Raw genomic sequence first — 18973 nt, 5'->3', positions numbered from 1 at the left:
GTGGGGAAAATATCTTCTATATTACCAGGGAGTTTAACAATATCTTGCTTTTTTCCTTGCCAGTTGTCTTAGAAAGTGTAATTTGAAGTGCTTTGAGCCAGGGCTTTATTTTAAATTGGAATGTGCAGAATACTCGTATTTTAGGAGGAAGGTCATTTTAACTCGAGAAATTGGACACGTTTAGGCAGTTTAATTGCTTTGAATTAAAATTTATAATAAAGGAACTAAATGCTTAGGCTCTTTACCGTGAATAATAATGGTGCGGTACCTTTCGACGCTCTGGTATTACTTTAAAATGACTAAAATCTGATGCATGCTCTTGCCTTATTTAGTTTTGCTTCAACTACATTGTTGTGCTTATCTTTTAATGCTGCCACTTTTTGGAAGATGAGGACAAGGAAAACTCCCTGCCCGGTAGAAAAAGTCTGGGTAGACAAGCACAAATACGATGAAGCGGAGAGATTGCACTACGAAAGAGAAGCGACGCTGGCTGCCGTCGCCCCCGAGGAATGCCAGGAGGTGGAGGCCGTGAACGGAGTCTGCAACGATGACTCCGTTGAGAGCGAATTCAAGGGAGACCTAAAAAAAGCAAGGAACGGGAAGAAACAAAGGAAACGGAAGCGTTCTCCAAAACCCAAAAATGCGGCCTCCAAGTTAGACTCCGTTCTGGCTGGTTTGTTGGCCGACCACGTGTGGTTTGAGAAACCTTTCTATGATCACGCTGAGAACTTGTACAGGAAAAAACTAGTGGATTCTCAGATCCAGGAGGCACCTGAGACTGCGCCAACGGCCGAGCAGTCCCCTTTGGTGGCCAAGTCAAAAGCTGTTCAAGATGTTCCTAAGCCGAGGATGCTTTCGGCTGCCCTGTCCTGTTCCCACGGTAGTCTGTCCGCGTGTCACCATGTTGTTCAGGGTGTCTGGGTCAACAAGTTTGACTTTGATAAGGCCGAGGAGAGGTTTATTGAAAAATCTCAGTTCTTTGTTCCTCCGAACGTCCTCACCATCCCGTCTGTGGGGTCAAATGCTGGCAACGTTGGGCTGAGAACGCCGGATGAGGGCTACGTCACGGCCCTGCCTACTCCTGCTACGCCAAGCTTAGCCCCAGACATCGTTGCTGATTCTTCTTCTTCCTTCCTTACCGGTTTGCCTAGCTCTGAACACCAGACGGTAAACGGGAAGCCCCAGCTTTCAACCTTGCAGGCTCTCGTGTCGGAGGTGTGGTTGGAGAAACCTCTCTACGACGGTGCCGAGAAGAGCTTCTATGAGAACATGTTTGATGGTCATCCGTCGGGCAAAGGCAGAGAGACGCAACGCGGCTGCCCCGAACCATCCAAGAACCACCACGAGGACGGGAAGGAGAACCCTGAGGACGGGAAGGACCACGCCATTGAAAAGCAAAAGGGCATCAAACACGTGGAGGTCACCACCAACTCTCCGCTTCCCAGTGATGCTGAGCAACCTCCGCCTACCAGCTTTTTCCTGCACAAGGACAGTGAGACTGTGTGGCTTAACAAGCCGACGTACGACAGGGCCGAGTCCCGATACTACGCGGCCGAGGCTCTGAAAATGTCAAGAGCGGGAGAGGATACGGAAACGCAGGAATCTGCAGTAGTAAAACCCTCCCAACCAGCTGCTTCCAACATCCCTGCGCCAAAAACGAAGTAGGAGAAGTTTATTCTGGGGTTAACACTCACCACGTGCAAAACTGCCGGGATTATGTAAAAAAAAAAAAGAAAAGAAAAAAAAAAAACCCTAAAAGTGAGAAGTTGGAGGGAGCTACTGGTGTGTTTTAACCGGGCCTGAGGCGGCAGAACGTGCGGTGTTTCCCCTTTGCGTTTGAGACGTTAAGCTGCTGGTTCTTTGCTATGCGTTTTTCTTACTGTTACTTCTGTTCTTAGCGGTTATCCCCAGTCCTGCGGAGCACGTTGGTGGTTGGCTGGTCCTTGAGCTCCACGCGAGAGGTTTGAGCGTCGCTACCGGTGTCCAGTTTGAAGAAGGCTTGGGAATGGCAGTGAAATACAATTTAGAGCGTCAGTCTGGTTGGGAACACGTGCTCTGTTTGTTATGTTGAGGGAGAAGGTGGTTTGATTATTAACAGCCGCTGTTAATTTTGGGACAGGTCTGTTGGATTACAGCTCATTTGATGTAGCTGAGCAAGAAGAGTTCTTTCTCAAATGGTAGATGACCTTCCTAGTTAAAATTTGCAGTTTACGGACGAGAAACGTTTAAAGAAGACTCCCTTTTTGAGTCCTGAACGAGGTGATGTAGGGGGTTACAGACAAGTTTTGGAGGTCACGTGCCTTTCAGCCTGTCCTATGTGGGTTCATTTTCTCTTTAATTGGACAGAACTAGGTATTTGGTGATGCCTTTCACCCTTTTTCCCAGGAAAGTCTATGTGTCATTGTAAAATACGTGGGATAAGTTCATTTGTTAATGGAATTCTCCATTAATGATACCGGTTGGCAGCTCAAGCAAGGTCTTGGAGGTTTGAGCGCTGGGTATTCACTGGAGAAGACCTGTATGGTGTGGTGGTCTCTTCTGAACAGATAGATGAGACGGGTGCTTGTTTTACAAGATTCTCATCTGTTGGCTTCTGTGAAAGTGTTTTTACTGGAGAACTGGGAGGGTGTTGAGCTGAGAAGGAAAGGGTTTGTGGGTTGGTATTGCTCTGTCCATGTTGTGTGGTGGAACCTGGTCATGGTGTGATCTCGTTGCGATGTTCTATCCCTGCCTTCACCTCCTCAAACTGATACTAGCTCTCTAGCTGTCCCCTGGCTTGAAATAAGGGCACATCTTACTGTTGCAAGGGGTCCATAATTTGCCTTCAATTTAAGAAATAAAGCTTTGGAAGCTGCTGCACTGAAGAAAAACATCTTGGACCATTTCACAGCAGCATTAGGGTGTTTTCTGCTGTTCCTCCTTGTGGTGCCAGGTGTGTCTGTCCCTTGCATGTGTTTCACTGCTGCTGATTTTTAATTTCTAAATGGTTGCAGCAGCTTCCGAAAGGACGTGTGGGCTGTTACCAGTGTTGCTGTTGTAAATTTTGTGTGTATCTGGATTCGTGGAGGCTGCTTGCTGTTGGTGTCAGAGTTGATCCTGTCCCAGGCTGTTCCTTATAGGAGGATTTGGTGGTACACCCAGTGAAGCGTGGTGTGGCCAGGTAGAGATGTGTACTAGCCCTGAGACAGCCAAAAGCTGCTGTCAACGCCGTTGAGTTGTGTTCAAGGAAGACTGAAATGCGTTTAAATAAGAATTAAAAGCATTATCCCCTTTCTGATTCCCATACCCAAAACATCTTAGCAGCAGATTCCCACGTATCTACCATGATCTTTCCTGCTCTGCAAGCTTTTTGGTGGAAGAAGGTAACATTTAGCTGATTTCGTCTATCCCCTGTCACTAAATACGGGTCAGACCAGGCAGACGGGGGGGTGTGTGATTAGACTGCCCTGCTTTCTTAATTGGATCCTCATTACTTAAAGCTTTCCGCTGCCGAGCAGAGAGCTGCAGGCACAGCTCTGTGGGGCGAGAACACGCTCTTGTGACAAACTCATTGCGAGGCACTGACCTTAAGTACTTCTAGGAACTCACTTTGGTGTTTTTATTTTTTTTGTTTGTTTGTTTTGTTTTTTTTTTTCCTTTCTGCAGAAACATGGCAGTCGACTACTTTAAGCACGAGAAGATCTGGTTTGACAAGTACAAGTACGACGATGCCGAGAGACGATACTATGAGCAGATGAACGGGCCGGTTGGCAGCTCTTCACGCCAGCAGGTAACGCGTGTTCTCAGACGGGGTTTCTCTGAGCGCCGGAGATTTTTAAGAGCCAGTACAGGGCAGGCAGAAGGACACCATCCACCTGGACGTGCACTATTTATTAGTGCAGGATTATTTATCTTATTTCCACTCTGGGTGCTGCTTTTTCCATGTGTGATGGTCTTCTCTGGAGCTCTCTAAGCCTGCCCCAATGTATAACCCCTTTTGAAAGACCATCTTCTGTGGAGTGTGAAAAATTTTTCCAGTGCTCCCAGTGTACTGGAAGACCAGATGCCCTTGTAACAACAGGTGAACCAGTTTTAGGTTGCAGCAGTTAACTCTTAATCTTTCCAGGCTGCTGTGGCGAGGCACAAATGCTATTTGGGATCTAATGGGGCGGGGGGGGACACACAGTTTGAGCCACAAGCCCCAAAAGCTGTGATTCTGTTGACTGGGCTGCACAAAGAATTGACCAGTCTCCATTCGTCCAGGGAAGATTCTGTTCTGGAGCAGCCAAACTTCCCTTGGCAAGGGATATACTGGGTATATGTGAGATGCTTGATGTTTAGAGAGGCACCGTGGCTCCAAATTAGACTAGAAATTACGTTCCTTTCCTCTCTTTGTACCCCCTGCAAGATTCAGGATGCTCCTGTAGACGATGGTATCACGGTACTGGTGAGTTGCGGGGGATCAGGTGGAGGGGAAGCAACCACACCTGAGCAGAAGTAGTTCAAACTTAAATATTAGCCCCAAATTATGATTATTTAAAGGTACAGGGCTATCGTAACCTCTTCCTGCTACGTAAAGAGCTGTTAACTGCTTATGCATTTGGTTGGTTGTGTAGAAAGCTGCTTAGAGTTTTAAATGGCTGTCTCGCAAGTGTTTAAAGGGAAGCTTTTGGCTTAAGTAATAGCTTCTAGGCACACCCTGTCTATTCCTGTAGTGGTGGCACAGCACCTAGGACACTTGCATTAAAAATTAGAAGCTACAGATAAGCGCTTGAAGTAGATATTAAATTGCAAACCTCTGCAGTGCTCTTAGAAAGAACAGTTAAGACTGTTACGTGCCACGAGAGGAGCTTCCAGGGAAGAAATGGTGGTGTGAAGGCTCCGGTGAAGATTTTGCAGCGGTTTATCGGCCACTTCCCTGATAAGGGAAAAGATCCACGTTCCTTAAAACCTTCCTGCAACCTGGAAGTGGCGTCCACCTAGATGTGTCCAGGCTGTGGCTCTTCTGTGGTCTGTTTGACACAGGGTTTTTTTGGGGTTTTTTTTTTTGGCCTGTGGGCCGTTTTGTTTCTCAGATCTTGCTCGTTGGGGTCGCAGTCTGGGAGAGGTGAGGAGTGGATGGATCGTGGGATCTGAATTTGCGCCCTAAGAAGGGAATTTTCCAAATCCAGGCTAAGGCACAGCAGCAGGAGGATGGGGGGAAAAATAAATGTACTCTGGGTGATGCCTCTCTGGATAAAAGACTTCAGTTAGGGCTGTCACTTCTTGCCTGAATACAATGACAGGTAATATTCCAAAAAAAGAGCTGTCTAAAGCTAGATATCAAAGGAGGACTGAAGTGACTCCAACCCTCTGCCTGGCTGGCAGCTTTCCAAACCGTTCGGGGTAAATAATGAAGAATTTGAAAAGCTGTTGACTGGATGATCTTCTGGGCACGTGGCCTTGATGTGACCAGGGATTGCAGTCGGTGCTGCTTGATTTAGATCCAATCCTTGAGGCTAATTTTGCTGAATCACTGAAAGGAACCCTCCCCCATTCTTACTCCCCCCTTTTTTCTTTTTTTTTTTTTTTTAAATTTCCCTGACCAGTTTCCCATGTTTCTTTTTTATTTTTTTTCCTTTAAAAAAAAAAAAATCTTGGTTCTTTCTGCGCTGTTTGCAGGAGAACGGAGCCAGCACGATCCTACGCGACATTGCCAGAGCCAGGGAGAATATCCAGAAATCGCTGGCCGGAGTGAGTACCCGAGCTCTCTCACCAGCTGGCTACCTTGCAACCATTTTTAGCCCGTGGTGCATCTCACAGAACCTCCGCTGTGACCACTTCATAGATTGTGTGGCTTCTTATTTTTAAGTTAGAGGAGAAGACTAAGGTGTGCAGCGCTGTGTACCACCAGCAGAGCTCCATCCACTCACGAGCACCGTTACTACTAGAGCGCATGCTGCTTACCTGCTTGCTGGCCTGCAGTGCTTTTTGAGAAACTAACTGGATTTAGGTGAAAATTCTTCAACTCTGCCTTTCTTTTCTTTTTCTCCTGGTGGAATGTTCCCATGAGTCTTATCTAACAAATTCTGAGTTGCTTGTAAAATGACCTTGCTGGGTGGCAAAGCACTGAGCTGCCAGCAGGAATACGTCTGTCTCTCTTGGGGTACACTGAGCTGCCACCTTTTCTTTCCTGTTTTGCTTTCAGTTAGGGTATGTGCAAAAAAATGGTATCTTCCATCCGCTGCATCCAGGGAATTCAGCTTGGCTACTAGCTCTAAATCTTGGACCATCCTGTAGAAGTTCAGTCCCATCCTTTCTGGAGGTGTTTTAGTGCTGAGAGGTACAGACAGCACTGTTAAAACTTAATTTTTTAATAGGAAACAGATCTTCAGTGGACTGGTTTTGTGAGTGAAGAAAATCCATGAAATACAGCCCATGTGTCTTGATTTCTTACCTCTGCAACGGGACTACTACGTATCTTCCATCTGAGGGTATCCATCCCTTTGTATTGATTTGGCCTCACAGCTCCCTCTTGGGGTATTAACACCCTGAGTTTCTATCTAGATCAGCACAACAACAGGGAATCGAGCCTTTCTCAAGGGGAATATTTCGTATTCCTCAACACAAGCCGAAAGGAGCCATACGTTTGGGGTGAATATGAAGGATTTGAGGCTAATTGCTTTCCCTGTGGTGGTCTCACTGCGACTGGTGAACTCCAAATTCCAAAAGCAGCTTCTGCAGCCGCTCGTGTGAGCGATCCAAGATCCTCGATATCGCACTGGGAACGTGGATGCAGGAAGAGCGGGGCAAATGTGATGAAAGGATAGTGGGAAAGGATTAAATTGGCTTTGGTTAGATTTAGCGGTCCACAACACAGCATGGGAATGAAGGGAAAGCTGGAACGTCTTAGTAATACTAAAAACAACCCAAAATATCTTGAGGAAAATACTTGCTTTTTAGTGCTGGTTTCTTGCTTCGGCATCAGTATTTCAGCCAACAGCTCAGGGAAGATTTTCCTGAACTGGGTCATTTTAAGTTCAGATCCGAAATAAGACGTTCGGGTTTTGAGTAGAATCTCTTGGCCCCTGTCAAAGACTTCTAGTTTGGACTTTAGGGCAAATATGTGGGGAAATGAGCCCCCCATTCCCAACAGGGTTGGAAAACTCTCTGTACAGAGTGTTAGATGCCTTTGGAAAGACCTGGGTGAGGTTCCTGCTTCCTCCAAGATCTGCCTCCTCCAGGAGAAGAAGCTGGATGTGGTGAATAGGGGCAGGAAAACCCTAAATACTGGTGCTGCTGGTCTACCCCGAAGGCCTGTTCTCATCGTGCAGAATAATCTGTGCTTTGCCAAAGATGAAGAGTTTCTTGCCCTGACCTTTGACTCCTCTTAAAGAGCTTCTTTGTGTGAGAAGAGCGTAAATTTGGACTGTCCAGGTCCTGTTATGGGGAAACTGGCAAAGCACCGGACCAAAACCAGAACACAAAATTGAGAATAGAGAGTGTTTCACACCCCTGTGGCACTTGTTTGGGTTAGTGCTGAATATAAAGAATTGATCTGCTGGGTTTTCATTTGTTCCTTTGAAGAAAGCTTGGTTTAAGGATTTAAGGTCAGGACTGAGCCATGGGGCCTTAAAACTGTGTCTGTGTGTGTTAAAAAGACTGAGCTGTTGAGAGAAGAGTCTGAAATTCCAGCTTTTTGTAACTTTTCCTTCTGAAGGATCATTTTTAATCTCGGATAGCTGTGCTGTAGAGCAGGCTTGACTTTAGAATGTGCTTAAACTTTGGTTTTATATTTCATTACCCCAAATTTATCCTGTCCGATCTACAGAATAACAGCGACGCGTGTTTTTATAGTCAGGATTTAGTCTTTCCTTCCACCTGAGTTAATGTCAGGAGCCTAAAGACGTAGCAAGTGAAGAGTTGGTTCTTGGAAGATGAGTGTGAAATTCAGCCAAGGCTGGTTTCAGATCTCCTTGGGCTGGATGTTGGTGTTCTCAAATGCTTGAACGAGTGTTAGAAAGGTCGAGGCAGTGATTTGTACCTTCCGAAAGGCGGGTACAAAGCTCTGAGGCTGGAAACATTTGTTTGCACATACCTGTCATCCCGCTTTTGCATGCTCATCTCTGCTTTTAACCCAAATCTCTCCGGTTGACCTCTGCTCCATCGCCTTAATGCTTCCCTAGATGTAAAGTTGTTAACGTGCGCGGTACTGCAGCTGGTGGCATAGAGAAATCTTACAGCTGGGGACCTGAGACATGGGAAATATTGATTTGTCTGAGATCAAAAGCAAATCCAACAGTGGGTGATTAAAATCTCGCTTCCTAAACCCTCCCTGGGGGCTGTAATGAAAGGGATGTCACCGCGTAGGCAGCTGGTTTGGGAATCTGAAGCCCTGTTACTCCCCTCTCTGCCCCAAATCCCTCTTACAAAGCTTCTGTATTTTGTGGGTTTCAAACAAGGAAAGCTCTTCTGATGTTGCTAAAGTGTTTGGAGGCCAAATTCAGAAATACGTGTACGAGGAACGGTCACACCTTCTGTAGGAAACCAGCCAGGATCCATCCTGCTGGTCTTGGTCTAGTTCTTCCAGCATCATTTCCTTACAGTATATTCTGTGTATTCTGACCTAAACTTTCCCCGTTTCCAGAGCTCAGGTAAACCCACCCGAGGGGAAGGGTAGTGGATCTCTGCACGCAAAAAAAAATAGGGTTTTATTTTTTGGAGGAAGCTGTGAGTGCTCTGAGAGCTCTGGACTGGGAAAACCTACACATCACATCTCTGAGCTCATAAAATCTTCATGCTCTTTTTAACTGGATAACTGGATAAAGGGTTAATACTTCCAGATACTACTTGTAGTGAGGGAAGGGCCAGCTTTCCGGCTGTGCCCGTTGGTTGTCCCTGACACACCAGGGGAAAGAAGAGATTTTTACCTGTAATTGTCCAGGGAAATTTCTTTTCAGCTGATACCTAGAAATCCGTCTGGACAAACTACAGGTAAGAGCTTGGTCAGGGAGCTCGCAAAGCACTCACATCTTTATCCAAAAAAAAAAAATGTAACTTTTACCAACTTTTTCTTCATTACTCAGTCTTGTCTCTGATTTTTTTAAAGTATATTGTAGAGAGTCAAACTAGAGACAGGGCCAGATGTTGGAAAGCCCGCTGAGGCTGGATTCTGTTTTCTGCCCTTCATAAGCAAGAAGTCCTAGGGTTTTAATTTGCTGGGATGATTAAATTTATACGCAGGCCTTGGTGTGATTTTGGGCTTTTTGAGTGTTTCTGCTATGCAAAATATTTCTAATAGGTTGCAGCGCTCGTTAGTGCATCGCTAATGTGGGTCCAGCGTAAAAACTGTGGCTTAGGCTTAGGAAAAACAAAGGTTTGAAGAACTCGGACTGTGAGACAATGTGCAGGAAGGGACCGAAGTGATGCTCTGGAACTTGCCTTATTTGGGATTTTGAATTACTGTCCTTGATAAAATTTACAAACACTTGTGTTCAGCTTCCTCTCGAGTTCAGAAGAGGAAATAGCATTTGGTTGTGCATAGGAAAAAACACACGGTAGGCAGCTTGTAGCTTAGGCTGGTGGTCATGTCTCTAAAACCTTAAAACGTTCTCACCTCAGGGGGGGAAAAAACAGTCTCATAAAAGCAATTTTTCCCCAATTTCTGAAAGCGGGGCTGGAGCACCTCCCAGAATTAGGAGCTTTAGTTCAGCTTTGTGTCTCGTATACCTTTTTACGCAGGTTACAGGTTTCCAAAGGGCTGGTCTGATTTGTGAAGACTTTTAATCTCTTAATGCAAAATAATGTTGGAATTCCACAGGGTGTTGATTTAATGCTGTGCCGTGTCTCTGAGCCCCTTTTAAAAATCTCAATTTTTAAACAGGCGTGAAAAATACAGCACGGAGGAGCAAGTGAATCCTGGTTTAGGATTAGTTTAGCATACGTAATCTGCTGAATCCCTTCCTCCAGCTGCACGGCGCTGAACTATTCACCTGAATTTGGTGGGTGTTTAACCCGTAGGTTGTTAATTAATCTTGCCATTTCTGCCAGGACCTCAGCAGCAACTTGCAGCTAAGAAATCCCAGAGGTGAGACGACTCCACACGAAGCCACCCAAATATCTGTGCTGCGGCTCCATAATTTAATGCCCCGCTGAGGATGCTGCCTCTCCGCTGGGCTTCGTTATCGTTATTTGCAACCTTCATATAGTCTCACCTGCAGGCTCAGTCTAAGTTGGCAAAGGAAGGGCGAAAAGGGAAGGAGTTTGTGCTTTGTAGAGCTCTGCCTTGCTCTGTGCAATTCCCTGGGTGCTACACAAAGCTTTACAAACAGCATCTAACAGCAATACACGGCTAGATTCTTATTTTAGGATTTTACAGAACTTAAAAGGTCTGTTGCAGTAACAAAACTTGCTGCACCCTCAGCAAGTTTGCTGATGACACCAAGCTCGGTGGCGCGGTCGACACGCTGGAGGGAAGGGATGCCATCCAGAGGGACCTGGACAGGCTTGAGAGATGGGCTCGTGCAAATTGCATGAAGTTCAGCCAGGCCAAGTGCAATGTCCTGCACCTGGGAGGTGGCAATCCCAGGCACAAATACAGGTTGGGTGGAGAATGGCTGGAGAGCAGCCCTGAGGAGAAGGACTTGGGGGTGTTGGTGGATGAGAAGCTCAACATGAGCCGGCAACGCGCGCTGGCAGCCCAGAAACCCAACCGCATCCTGGGCTGCATCAAGAGAAGTGTGGCCAGCAGGTCACGGGAGGTGATTCTACCCCTCTACTCTGCGCTCGTGAGACCCCACCTGGAGTACTGTGTCCAGCTTTGGAGTCCTCAACACAGGAAGGACATGGACCTGTTGGAACGGGTCCAACGAAGGGCCACGAAGATGATCAGAGGGATGGAGCACCTCCCCTGTGAAGACAGGCTGAGAGAGCTGGGGTTGTTCAGCCTGGAGAAGAGAAGGCTTCGGGGAGACCTCATAGCAGCCTTCCAATATCTGAAGGGAGCCTCCAGGAGAGCTGGAGAGGGACTCTTTGTCAGGAGATGTAGTGACAGGACAAGGGGTAAGGGTTTTAAATTGGAAGAGGGGAGATTCAGATTAGATATTAGGAAGAAATTCTTTACTGTGAGGGTGGTGAGACACTGGAACAGGTTGCTCAGGGAGGTTGTGGCTGCCCCATCCCTGGAGGGGTTCAAGGCCGGGCTGGATGGGGCTTTGAGCAACCTGCTCTAGTGGAGGTGTCCCTGCCCAGGGCAGGGGGGTTGGAACTGGATGATCTTTAAGGTCCCTTCCAACTCTAACCATTCTATGATTCTATAAAATGTCATGTTTCCACGCTCTCACTTGTTGAGAACAGCTTCAGCCAGAGCAGAGCGTTCCCAAGTCCTCTCATTTCACTCTTGCAAGCTGTAGCTACGCCCGTTTAGGGAAAATAGCTGTGATTTTTCGCCTCAAACTTCCCCCGAATGACACAACCGCCCAAGGCTGGCAGGTTTGTCTGGAGCTGGAGGTGTCCTGCCAAACTGGAGATGCTTTTCCTGCGCGACTGCAGGGAGGAGCGAGGCTGATCTGTTCCTTGTGAGGCTCCAGGATGGCGGCTGATGAGGGTGCAGGGTAGATGGTACTGCCTCTATTTACATTTCTCATCTTTGAGTGGTTATTACTAACTTGGAGGAGAAATGCCTTCAGCATTTTGGCTCGAAAACGTGACCAGGGCTTCAAACTACTGAATGTCTGTGGTGGTTGCTGCTTTGCTGAATCAGCAGGGCTGCTTTTTAGGGGGGAAAAAAAAAAACCAAACCAAGCTGTGTATCTCTTTGCAGGTGACACAGCTCCTGTGGTTGATCGTGATCTTTATGAGGGAGGGGAGCCATAGGATGAGGGGGAAGGGTTTGACACTGGAAGAGAGGAGATCGAGATGAGATCTGGGGAAGAAACTCTTTGCTGTGAGGGTGGTGAGAGCCTGGCCCAGGTTGCCCAGAGAAGCTGTGGCTGCCCCATCCCTGGAGGTGTTCAAGGGCAGGTTGGATGGGGCTTGGAGCAACCTGGTCTGGTGGGAGGTGTCCCTGCCCATGGCAGGGGGTTGGAATGAAATGGTCTTCAAGGTTCCTTCCAACCCAGACCATTCTATGATTCTATCAAGTGCTTTTATTGCCAGAATTTGCTTTTCACTGAATTAACCTTGACCTCGGCCCTGATGGTGTGAGTAGAACAGGAAGAGGTCAGGCAAAGAGTTCATCTCACCTTTAGTTTGTGTCTTCTCTTCAAGTTGTCAGTGCAGACTGGTGCTGTCTTGCTTTACTGATCTCTAGCAGAGATATATTAGCGGTAATTGGAAACTCATTAAGAGTCTTGGTAACTTTGCATGTGTTTCTGCATCCGTCAGGAATTAGATTTTATCTAATGACAGGAGAGGTAGCAGAGACCCTGGTGTGTGACACACTAATGCATGCAACTGCCCCCCCTGTGATTTTACAGATGTGGAGATGAGTGAGACCATGCTCTAGACATCTCAGTCTGGTTCTGCCACCCAGCTGCGTGACCTTTCTGCAGGCGCTGAGATGTTTAACGAGAAAGATGGCAGATTTCATGGAGAAATGTTTCTCTGCAGGCTTTGTTTGGTGTGTAGTTAGTGTGTGAGGCCGTATCTCGTTGTCCTGCATGTGGATCTGCTTCCTGCACTTGGACTGCCTCTTGCAGCATGAGTGAAATCCTTCTCTATCTTCCGTGGTGAACCAAATGTCCCCCAAACCTTTTGCCCTTTGCAGCAGAAGACAACTCCTCGTAGCAAAGAAACTCCTTCTGCCCGTCACAAGAGGCAGTCGGGCCGCTCAACTGTAAGTCCCCCACGCTCGGGTGGAGCTGCTTGTATGATTTTTAGAGGATGTTTTAGGGCAAGGACAGCCGTGCTTCGGAGGGATGGACCAAGTTCTCCTTCCTTGAGAAGGAGAATCTCTTTCTCCTCTCCTACCATGAGAAGCGTTTGTCCTTCGGCACGTTGGTCGTAGCTCACCTGATATAACAGGATCTTGCAGCAGGATGTTCAGGTCTCTCTCCCAGCTTGGGGACTGTAGATCCCAGCATAAAGGCTTCATCGGAGATGGATTTCATGGTGCTCTTGACATTTGGCCCCTGTCCCTTTGTGGGGTGGGTGGAGAAGGGTCTCTTAGACCTTCCTGCAAGGAGCAGCTCCCACAGCTCCATCCCAGGGCCAGACATCTCCCAAACCTGCTTTCCTTGTGCCACGTATTCCTCATCTTAACCCCTCTATTTCCCCTCTCTCCGTCTTGAGCGACTGCTGAGATCTCAAAAGCACGTCAGCTGCAACCGAGAACCACCTTATAATTATGTGCAGGGTGCACTTAAAAGACTATAAATTATTTCCTCTATTGTTATATTCGGTTATAAATGACACTTAATGCAAAGAGTGAAGGCCTGTGATTTTCTTTCCCTTACCTGATTTGAATTCATAGATAAGCACCTCCTTAGGGGGGGGAAAAAAAAAAAAAAAAGCTCTTTTTTGCTGTTAAACCAAATACTCATGAAGCTGGATGGGTATAATTGCTCCCTCGGGATGTGGTAACGCAGGGTTTAAGATGTTTTTGAGAGGAATTAAAGGCTGGACCGGGGAAGGGTGGGAGTATGGAAATGCCGGGATCTCTTTCCAGCTGTCACAGTGACTCGCTGTGTGACATTAGGTCACTTCTGTGCCTCGGTCTGTCTGTAAGAGGAGACCAACTGCCCCATTTAAGAGACTCGGTGTGAAATTTCCCAAACCTTTTGTGCGTTTAGCGATAATCTGTGATCTGAGACTGCAAAGAACAACTCGATCCTTTGCTCTTCAGCGCCAGCTGAAATTTCTCGAGATACGTTCCCTGCTCCATTCTATAGAACTAGTATGTTCTTTTTATAAAGCCTTTAGAGAAAACGCCCTTGTTCTTTGATTAGCTCTCAAATTTTCTTTTTCCCTGAAGGCATGACTCTGCTTTGCTTCGCTGAACCGCTGAGCTCGGGAGTAGGTGACCGGATTGGTTTCATCTTGCTTTTCCTTGTTGCAGAGCGCCAGCGCCACCTCTTCTGGACCTGCCGGTGACCAAAATGAACTCCTGTCCCGAATTTCTCACCTGGAGGTAGAAAATCAAAACCTTCGCAGTGGTAAGTAGGAGAATCTTCTGGCATCGGGTGAGCCGCGTGCTAGTGTCTTGATCGAAGCTTTGCAGCCTTCCCTCTGACTGGGGCAACTGGTTTTAAAGCCCCACTTTGAGCAGAGGCAAGTTTGTCCTGACTTGAGAGCTGATGCAGAGCCTACAAGATAAGGTTATTTTACGTTTTTTTTTCCCCTTTTCTCACAGTTGTTGCAGACCTTCAGATGGCCATCTTCAAGTTGGAAAGCCGCCTGAATGCTCTGGAGAAGTCGTCTACCTCCCACCAGCCCTCACCGGTTCCTCCAACCCAGGTGAGCCTCAGCAAAGTGCTGTTCTTGAAGGTTTTACAGTCACAAAGTGCCGGGTTATTCCTGAAACCTCTTGACCCTTTGAAAAAGGAGAGATATTCATAGTTAGAATGAGTTTGTGGCAACTTTTCCAGGAGTTTTGGCAGCTGATTCATCATCTTTTCCCAAAAACTACTTGTAGAGAGGAATCTCCTGCCCTAAGACTTAAGCAAAGAAGTTACGTTAGAGATTTCAGCTTGGGAGAGCTGTTGGAGATCTGTGGAAATTTGGAGTTCCTATATATGTGTCCCCTATAAGAATTATTTAATTTAATTTGAGAAAGCTCTGTGGGAGCTGAATACGTGGCATCAGTTGGAATTCTTCTTGTAGCTTGGAAGACGTGCTACCAATGATGTTGGTGGTCTCTGCATAAAGCCTACAGAACACGTGGGCCACTCCTCGTGCGAGGGGAATATGCTTGGTTGCATTCCCAACTGCTGTCCCACTTGGACTCTTATGGTCTTAGATATCTGGAGCCCTCAGGAGAAGGATCAGCTCTTGGCGATGTGGTGTTTTTTCCTCTGAGTAAGGCTGTGCTGGACCAGTTCAAAGGTCCATCTGGTCGAATGTCCTATTTTGATGGCCAAGAGCTGATTCTTCACACAAAGCACATGGTGTGGGCCATGTTGGTGGTCTTGAGCAATGTAGACTTCTGTTCCTGAGCTTCTGATTCAACTTCAGGTTAATCTTCTCCCCTTTTTCCCTAATGTAAACTTGAATACATGTCACCCCAATGAAGAAAGTGGAACCCTTCAGCGTTCCCTCCAAGAAGGTGGAGCTCCCTTCAGCTTCACTGGCAAAGAAAGCTGAGCCAGCTGCTGCGGAGGAAGATGATGATGATGACATCGACCTTTTTGGTAGTGACGACGAAGAGGAAGACCAAGAGGCTGCTAAAGTCCGGGAGGAGAGGCTGCGTCAATATGCGGAGAAGAAGGCCAAGAAACCGGGTCTTATTGCCAAGTCTTCGATCCTTCTGGATGTGAAACCAGTGAGTAGCTGAAGGGGGGGAGCTCCTGAGTGAGGCTGAGTCTTATTCTCCAGGAGGCTGTAAATCCTCTCGCTTCTACATCCGAGTGGTGAATCTGGAATCATGGAATTATCTGGATTGGAAGGGATCTTAAAGATCAAGTCCAACCATCAATCCAACACTGATAAAAACCACCACTAACCCATGTCCATCAGCACCACTTTTGCCCAGCTTTTAAATCCTTCCAGGGATGTTGATTCCACCGCTGCCCTGAGCAGCCTCTTCCAATGCTTGATAACGCTTTCATTGGAGAAATTGTTCCCAATATCCATCCTAAACCTCCCCTGGCGCAACTTGAGGCTGTTTCCTCTTGTCCCATCGCCTGTTCCTTGAGAGAAGAGACCAACCCCCTCCTCGCTACACCCTCCTTTCAGGGAGTTGTAGAGAACGAGAAGGTCTCCCATCAGCCTCCTTTTCTCCAGGGTGAACCCCCCCAGCTCCCTCAGCCACTCCTCAGAAGTTCTCCAGACCCTTCTCCTTGTTCTCCAGACCCCTCACCATCCTCTTTGCCCTTCTCTGGACACGCTCCAGCACCTCAATGTCTTTCCTGTCGTGAAGGGCCCAAAACTGGACACAGAATTCCAGGTGGGGCCTCACCAGTGCCGAGTAGAACCTGCAGATTTCCAAACCAAGGGGTCAGAGTGAAGTGGGCTATTGGCAGCTGGGATCTGCAGCCTGTGTGTCCTTGCCCCGTGGCAAGTGCAGGCTGTTACTGAGGTTCCCCTGAGCAGGAGTAGCCCTTTTCTTTGAAGAAAAAAAAACCAAACAGATCATAAATCTGAGAGAAATGCCCCAGAGAAAAGGGTGACTTGGATCAGCTGAAATGTACTGAGGGGGTGCAGTGTTGAATTTGAAGTCCCTCTTGGGGGCCAATGGTGATATCTAAGAAAACACTAAAGTTCCTACTTCCCTCTTTTTTTTTTTTTTTCTTTTTCCCAGTGGGATGACGAGACCGACATGGCAAAGATGGAGGAGTGCGTCCGCTCCATCCACATGGATGGCCTGGTGTGGGGAGCCTCCAAACTGGTCCCAGTAGGTTATGGCATTAAGAAGCTCCAAATCCAGTGCGTGGTGGAGGATGAGAAAGTCGGAACTGACATCTTGGAGGAGGAGATTACCAAGTTTGAAGACTACGTAAGTCCTTTCAGCGAGCTGTGTAACCAATCCTTGAGTGGTGTCTGACCCGCGGGGTCATTTTGAACTTCACTTTGCAGATTTTGGCAAATGGAATCCCAAACTGGTGGGGGTTGGAAGGGACCTCTGGAGATATTTGGTCCAACCCCCTGCAGAGTAGGGTCACCCAGAGCAGGTTGGACAGGGACCCATCTGGGTGGGTTTTGAAGATCTCCAGAGAAGGAGACTCCATGCTGTCTCTGGGCAGCCTGTTCTCTCTGGCACCATCACAGTAAAGAAGTTCCTCCTCATGTTGAGATGGAACTTCCTGTGTTCCAGTTTGTGCCTGTGGCCTCTTGGCCTGTCAGTGGACACCACTGGGAAGTTTGGCCCCATCCTCTTGCCACCCACCCTTTAGATATTGCTCAGCATTGATGAGGTCCCCTCTCAGTCTTCTATTCTCCAGGCTGAACAGCCCCAGGACTCTCAGCCTTTCCTCAGCAGAGAGATGCTCCAGACCCTCATCATCTTCGTAGTCTCCACTGGACTCTCTCCAGTAGTTCCCTGTCCCCAGAACTGGACCCAGTGCTCCAGATGTGGCCTCACTAGGACAGAGCACAGGGGGAGGATGACCTCCCTCCACCTGCTGGCCATGCTTTTCTTAGTACCCCCCAGGAGACCATTTGCCTTCTTGGCCACAAGGGCACATTGCTGGCTCATGGATGACCTGTTGTCCACCAGGACTCCCAGGTCCCCCTCTGCAGAGCTACTTTCCAGCAGGTCAACCCACAACCTCTACTGGTCTGTAGGGTTATTCCTCCTTAGGTGCAGGACCCTACACTTGCCCTTGGTGGAACTTCATGAGGTTCCTCTCCACCCAACTCTCTGGCCTGTCCAGGTCTTGCTGGATGGTGGCACAACCATTTGAGATCCTTTATATTGTATATATAAATCCGTATTTTATATCTTTATGGAGATATCTCACAGAGCCATTTTTCAGGCTCATCCAGCCCCCACCCAAGTGTTATTTTGGGGAACCCCTTCTTTTACACCCAGCCTGGGGTAGACGCACACAGGGTTAACCTTGGGAGCTGGAGGAGATGTCTCCATCCCCATCCTTCTGTGGAAACGATGGAAGCTCCAGCCCTCTGCCAGATGATGTGTGGGCTCCATAGAGCTCCCAGTCTCACTGTGTATTAAATACCAGTCCCTAAAGGTCTTCTTGTCCCAGCTGGGGACCTGGCCTGAGAGACCCGGGCCGTGATTGATCTGTTTGAAGATCTTTCTGTGAAGAAATCCCAATTCATGAGTGTTTTCTCTGGTTTTCAATGTCTGAAAACACCCTGGTGACCTCCAGCTGCTGCTTCTGTTCTCTTCCAGGTGCAGAGCGTTGACATCGCTGCTTTCAACAAGATCTAGAAGCAAAAAACTGTATCCCTTCTGAAACTGTAACTAATAAAAGATCGAGCTCGGGAGTGCAGCTTGGATGGTGGTTTTTCTCGCCCGGGTGTGACTTCTCCAGAGTGATGTCGTGAGATTTGGGGATATTTCCCTTCCTTGTCCCCTTCGTCAAAGGAAAAAAAGGTCTTGAGGCAGGGGGCGACCTACGTTTCTGGGTTGGAATGAAGGTCTGAGGGACCTCCTGTCCCAGTGGCCTGCTCTGAGGGTGGTTGCACTCACTTTTCTCCCCGAGCTGGAGGCCCCGGTCAGGCTTTATTAAAAACCCAAACCAGTATAAACCACCAGGAAGCTGGTTTGGGGCTGAATTTCCTTCCTTGTTTCCCCTTCCTGCTCTTGATATCCTGCTCCGGGTCACTTCAGCCCATCATGTGGCTTGAGCGTGGAAAGGGGAGGTGGCATCTCTAACTGTAGGGACGTGCGGCAGTGCTGGAGTCCAAGGTCCGGGTGCAAGTCCTGTGCCCGGTGTTGGGGTACCTGGTGTGCTGGGGGGTCCCCTTCACCTGGGACTCCTTGTGTGGGGTGTGCTGTCACCCCCAGAGCCCTGCTGGCTGTTGCCTGGTGGCCTGTGTCCTTCTTGTCCCGTGTGCTGCTATCCCCTGAGTCCCATGCGCCTGGTGGTGGGACCATGTGTCCCCAGTGCTGAGCCTGCAGTGTCCTGTAGGTCTGGTCCCAGGTGCTGCCACCCCCAGTGGCCTTTGTCCCCCGCGTGCTGCCATCCCTGGTGTCCCATGTCCCTTGTACTACACTTCTCCATGCTCAGTGTCCTGTATATTTTCTCCTGCTATGGCCCATGTCCCCTGTGTCCTCCAGTGTGCTGCCCTCTCCCTGTGCCATGTGTCCCTTAAGCCACCGGTGTCCCATGTGCTGCCATCCCCAGTGTCCCTGGTGCTGGGGATGCCATGTGTCCTGGATGTCCAGTGTCCC

General features: G+C 48.1%; 1 protein-coding gene across 1 annotated transcript; it reads left to right on the top strand.

Annotated features, from left to right (window-relative positions):
• Window positions 1-387: 387 nt before the first annotated feature.
• On the top strand, window positions 388-18068 carry EEF1D (eukaryotic translation elongation factor 1 delta). The gene is made up of 11 exons (XM_074144730.1): window positions 388-747; window positions 817-1098; window positions 1165-1661; window positions 3646-3769; window positions 5644-5712; window positions 14015-14111; window positions 14309-14411; window positions 15169-15220; window positions 15260-15436; window positions 16415-16609; window positions 17969-18068. The coding sequence occupies exons 1-11, from the start codon at window positions 388-390 to the stop codon at window positions 18005-18007; spliced, it is 1995 nt and encodes a 664-aa protein (XP_074000831.1). The 3' UTR covers window positions 18008-18068.
• Window positions 18069-18973: the final 905 nt, after the last annotated feature.

Source organism: Numenius arquata, chromosome 3 (genome assembly GCF_964106895.1).
Source record: "Numenius arquata chromosome 3, bNumArq3.hap1.1, whole genome shotgun sequence".
In the NCBI taxonomy this organism is placed as follows: Eukaryota; Metazoa; Chordata; class Aves; order Charadriiformes; family Scolopacidae; genus Numenius; species Numenius arquata.
This window is presented reverse-complemented; position numbering and strand designations above follow the sequence as displayed.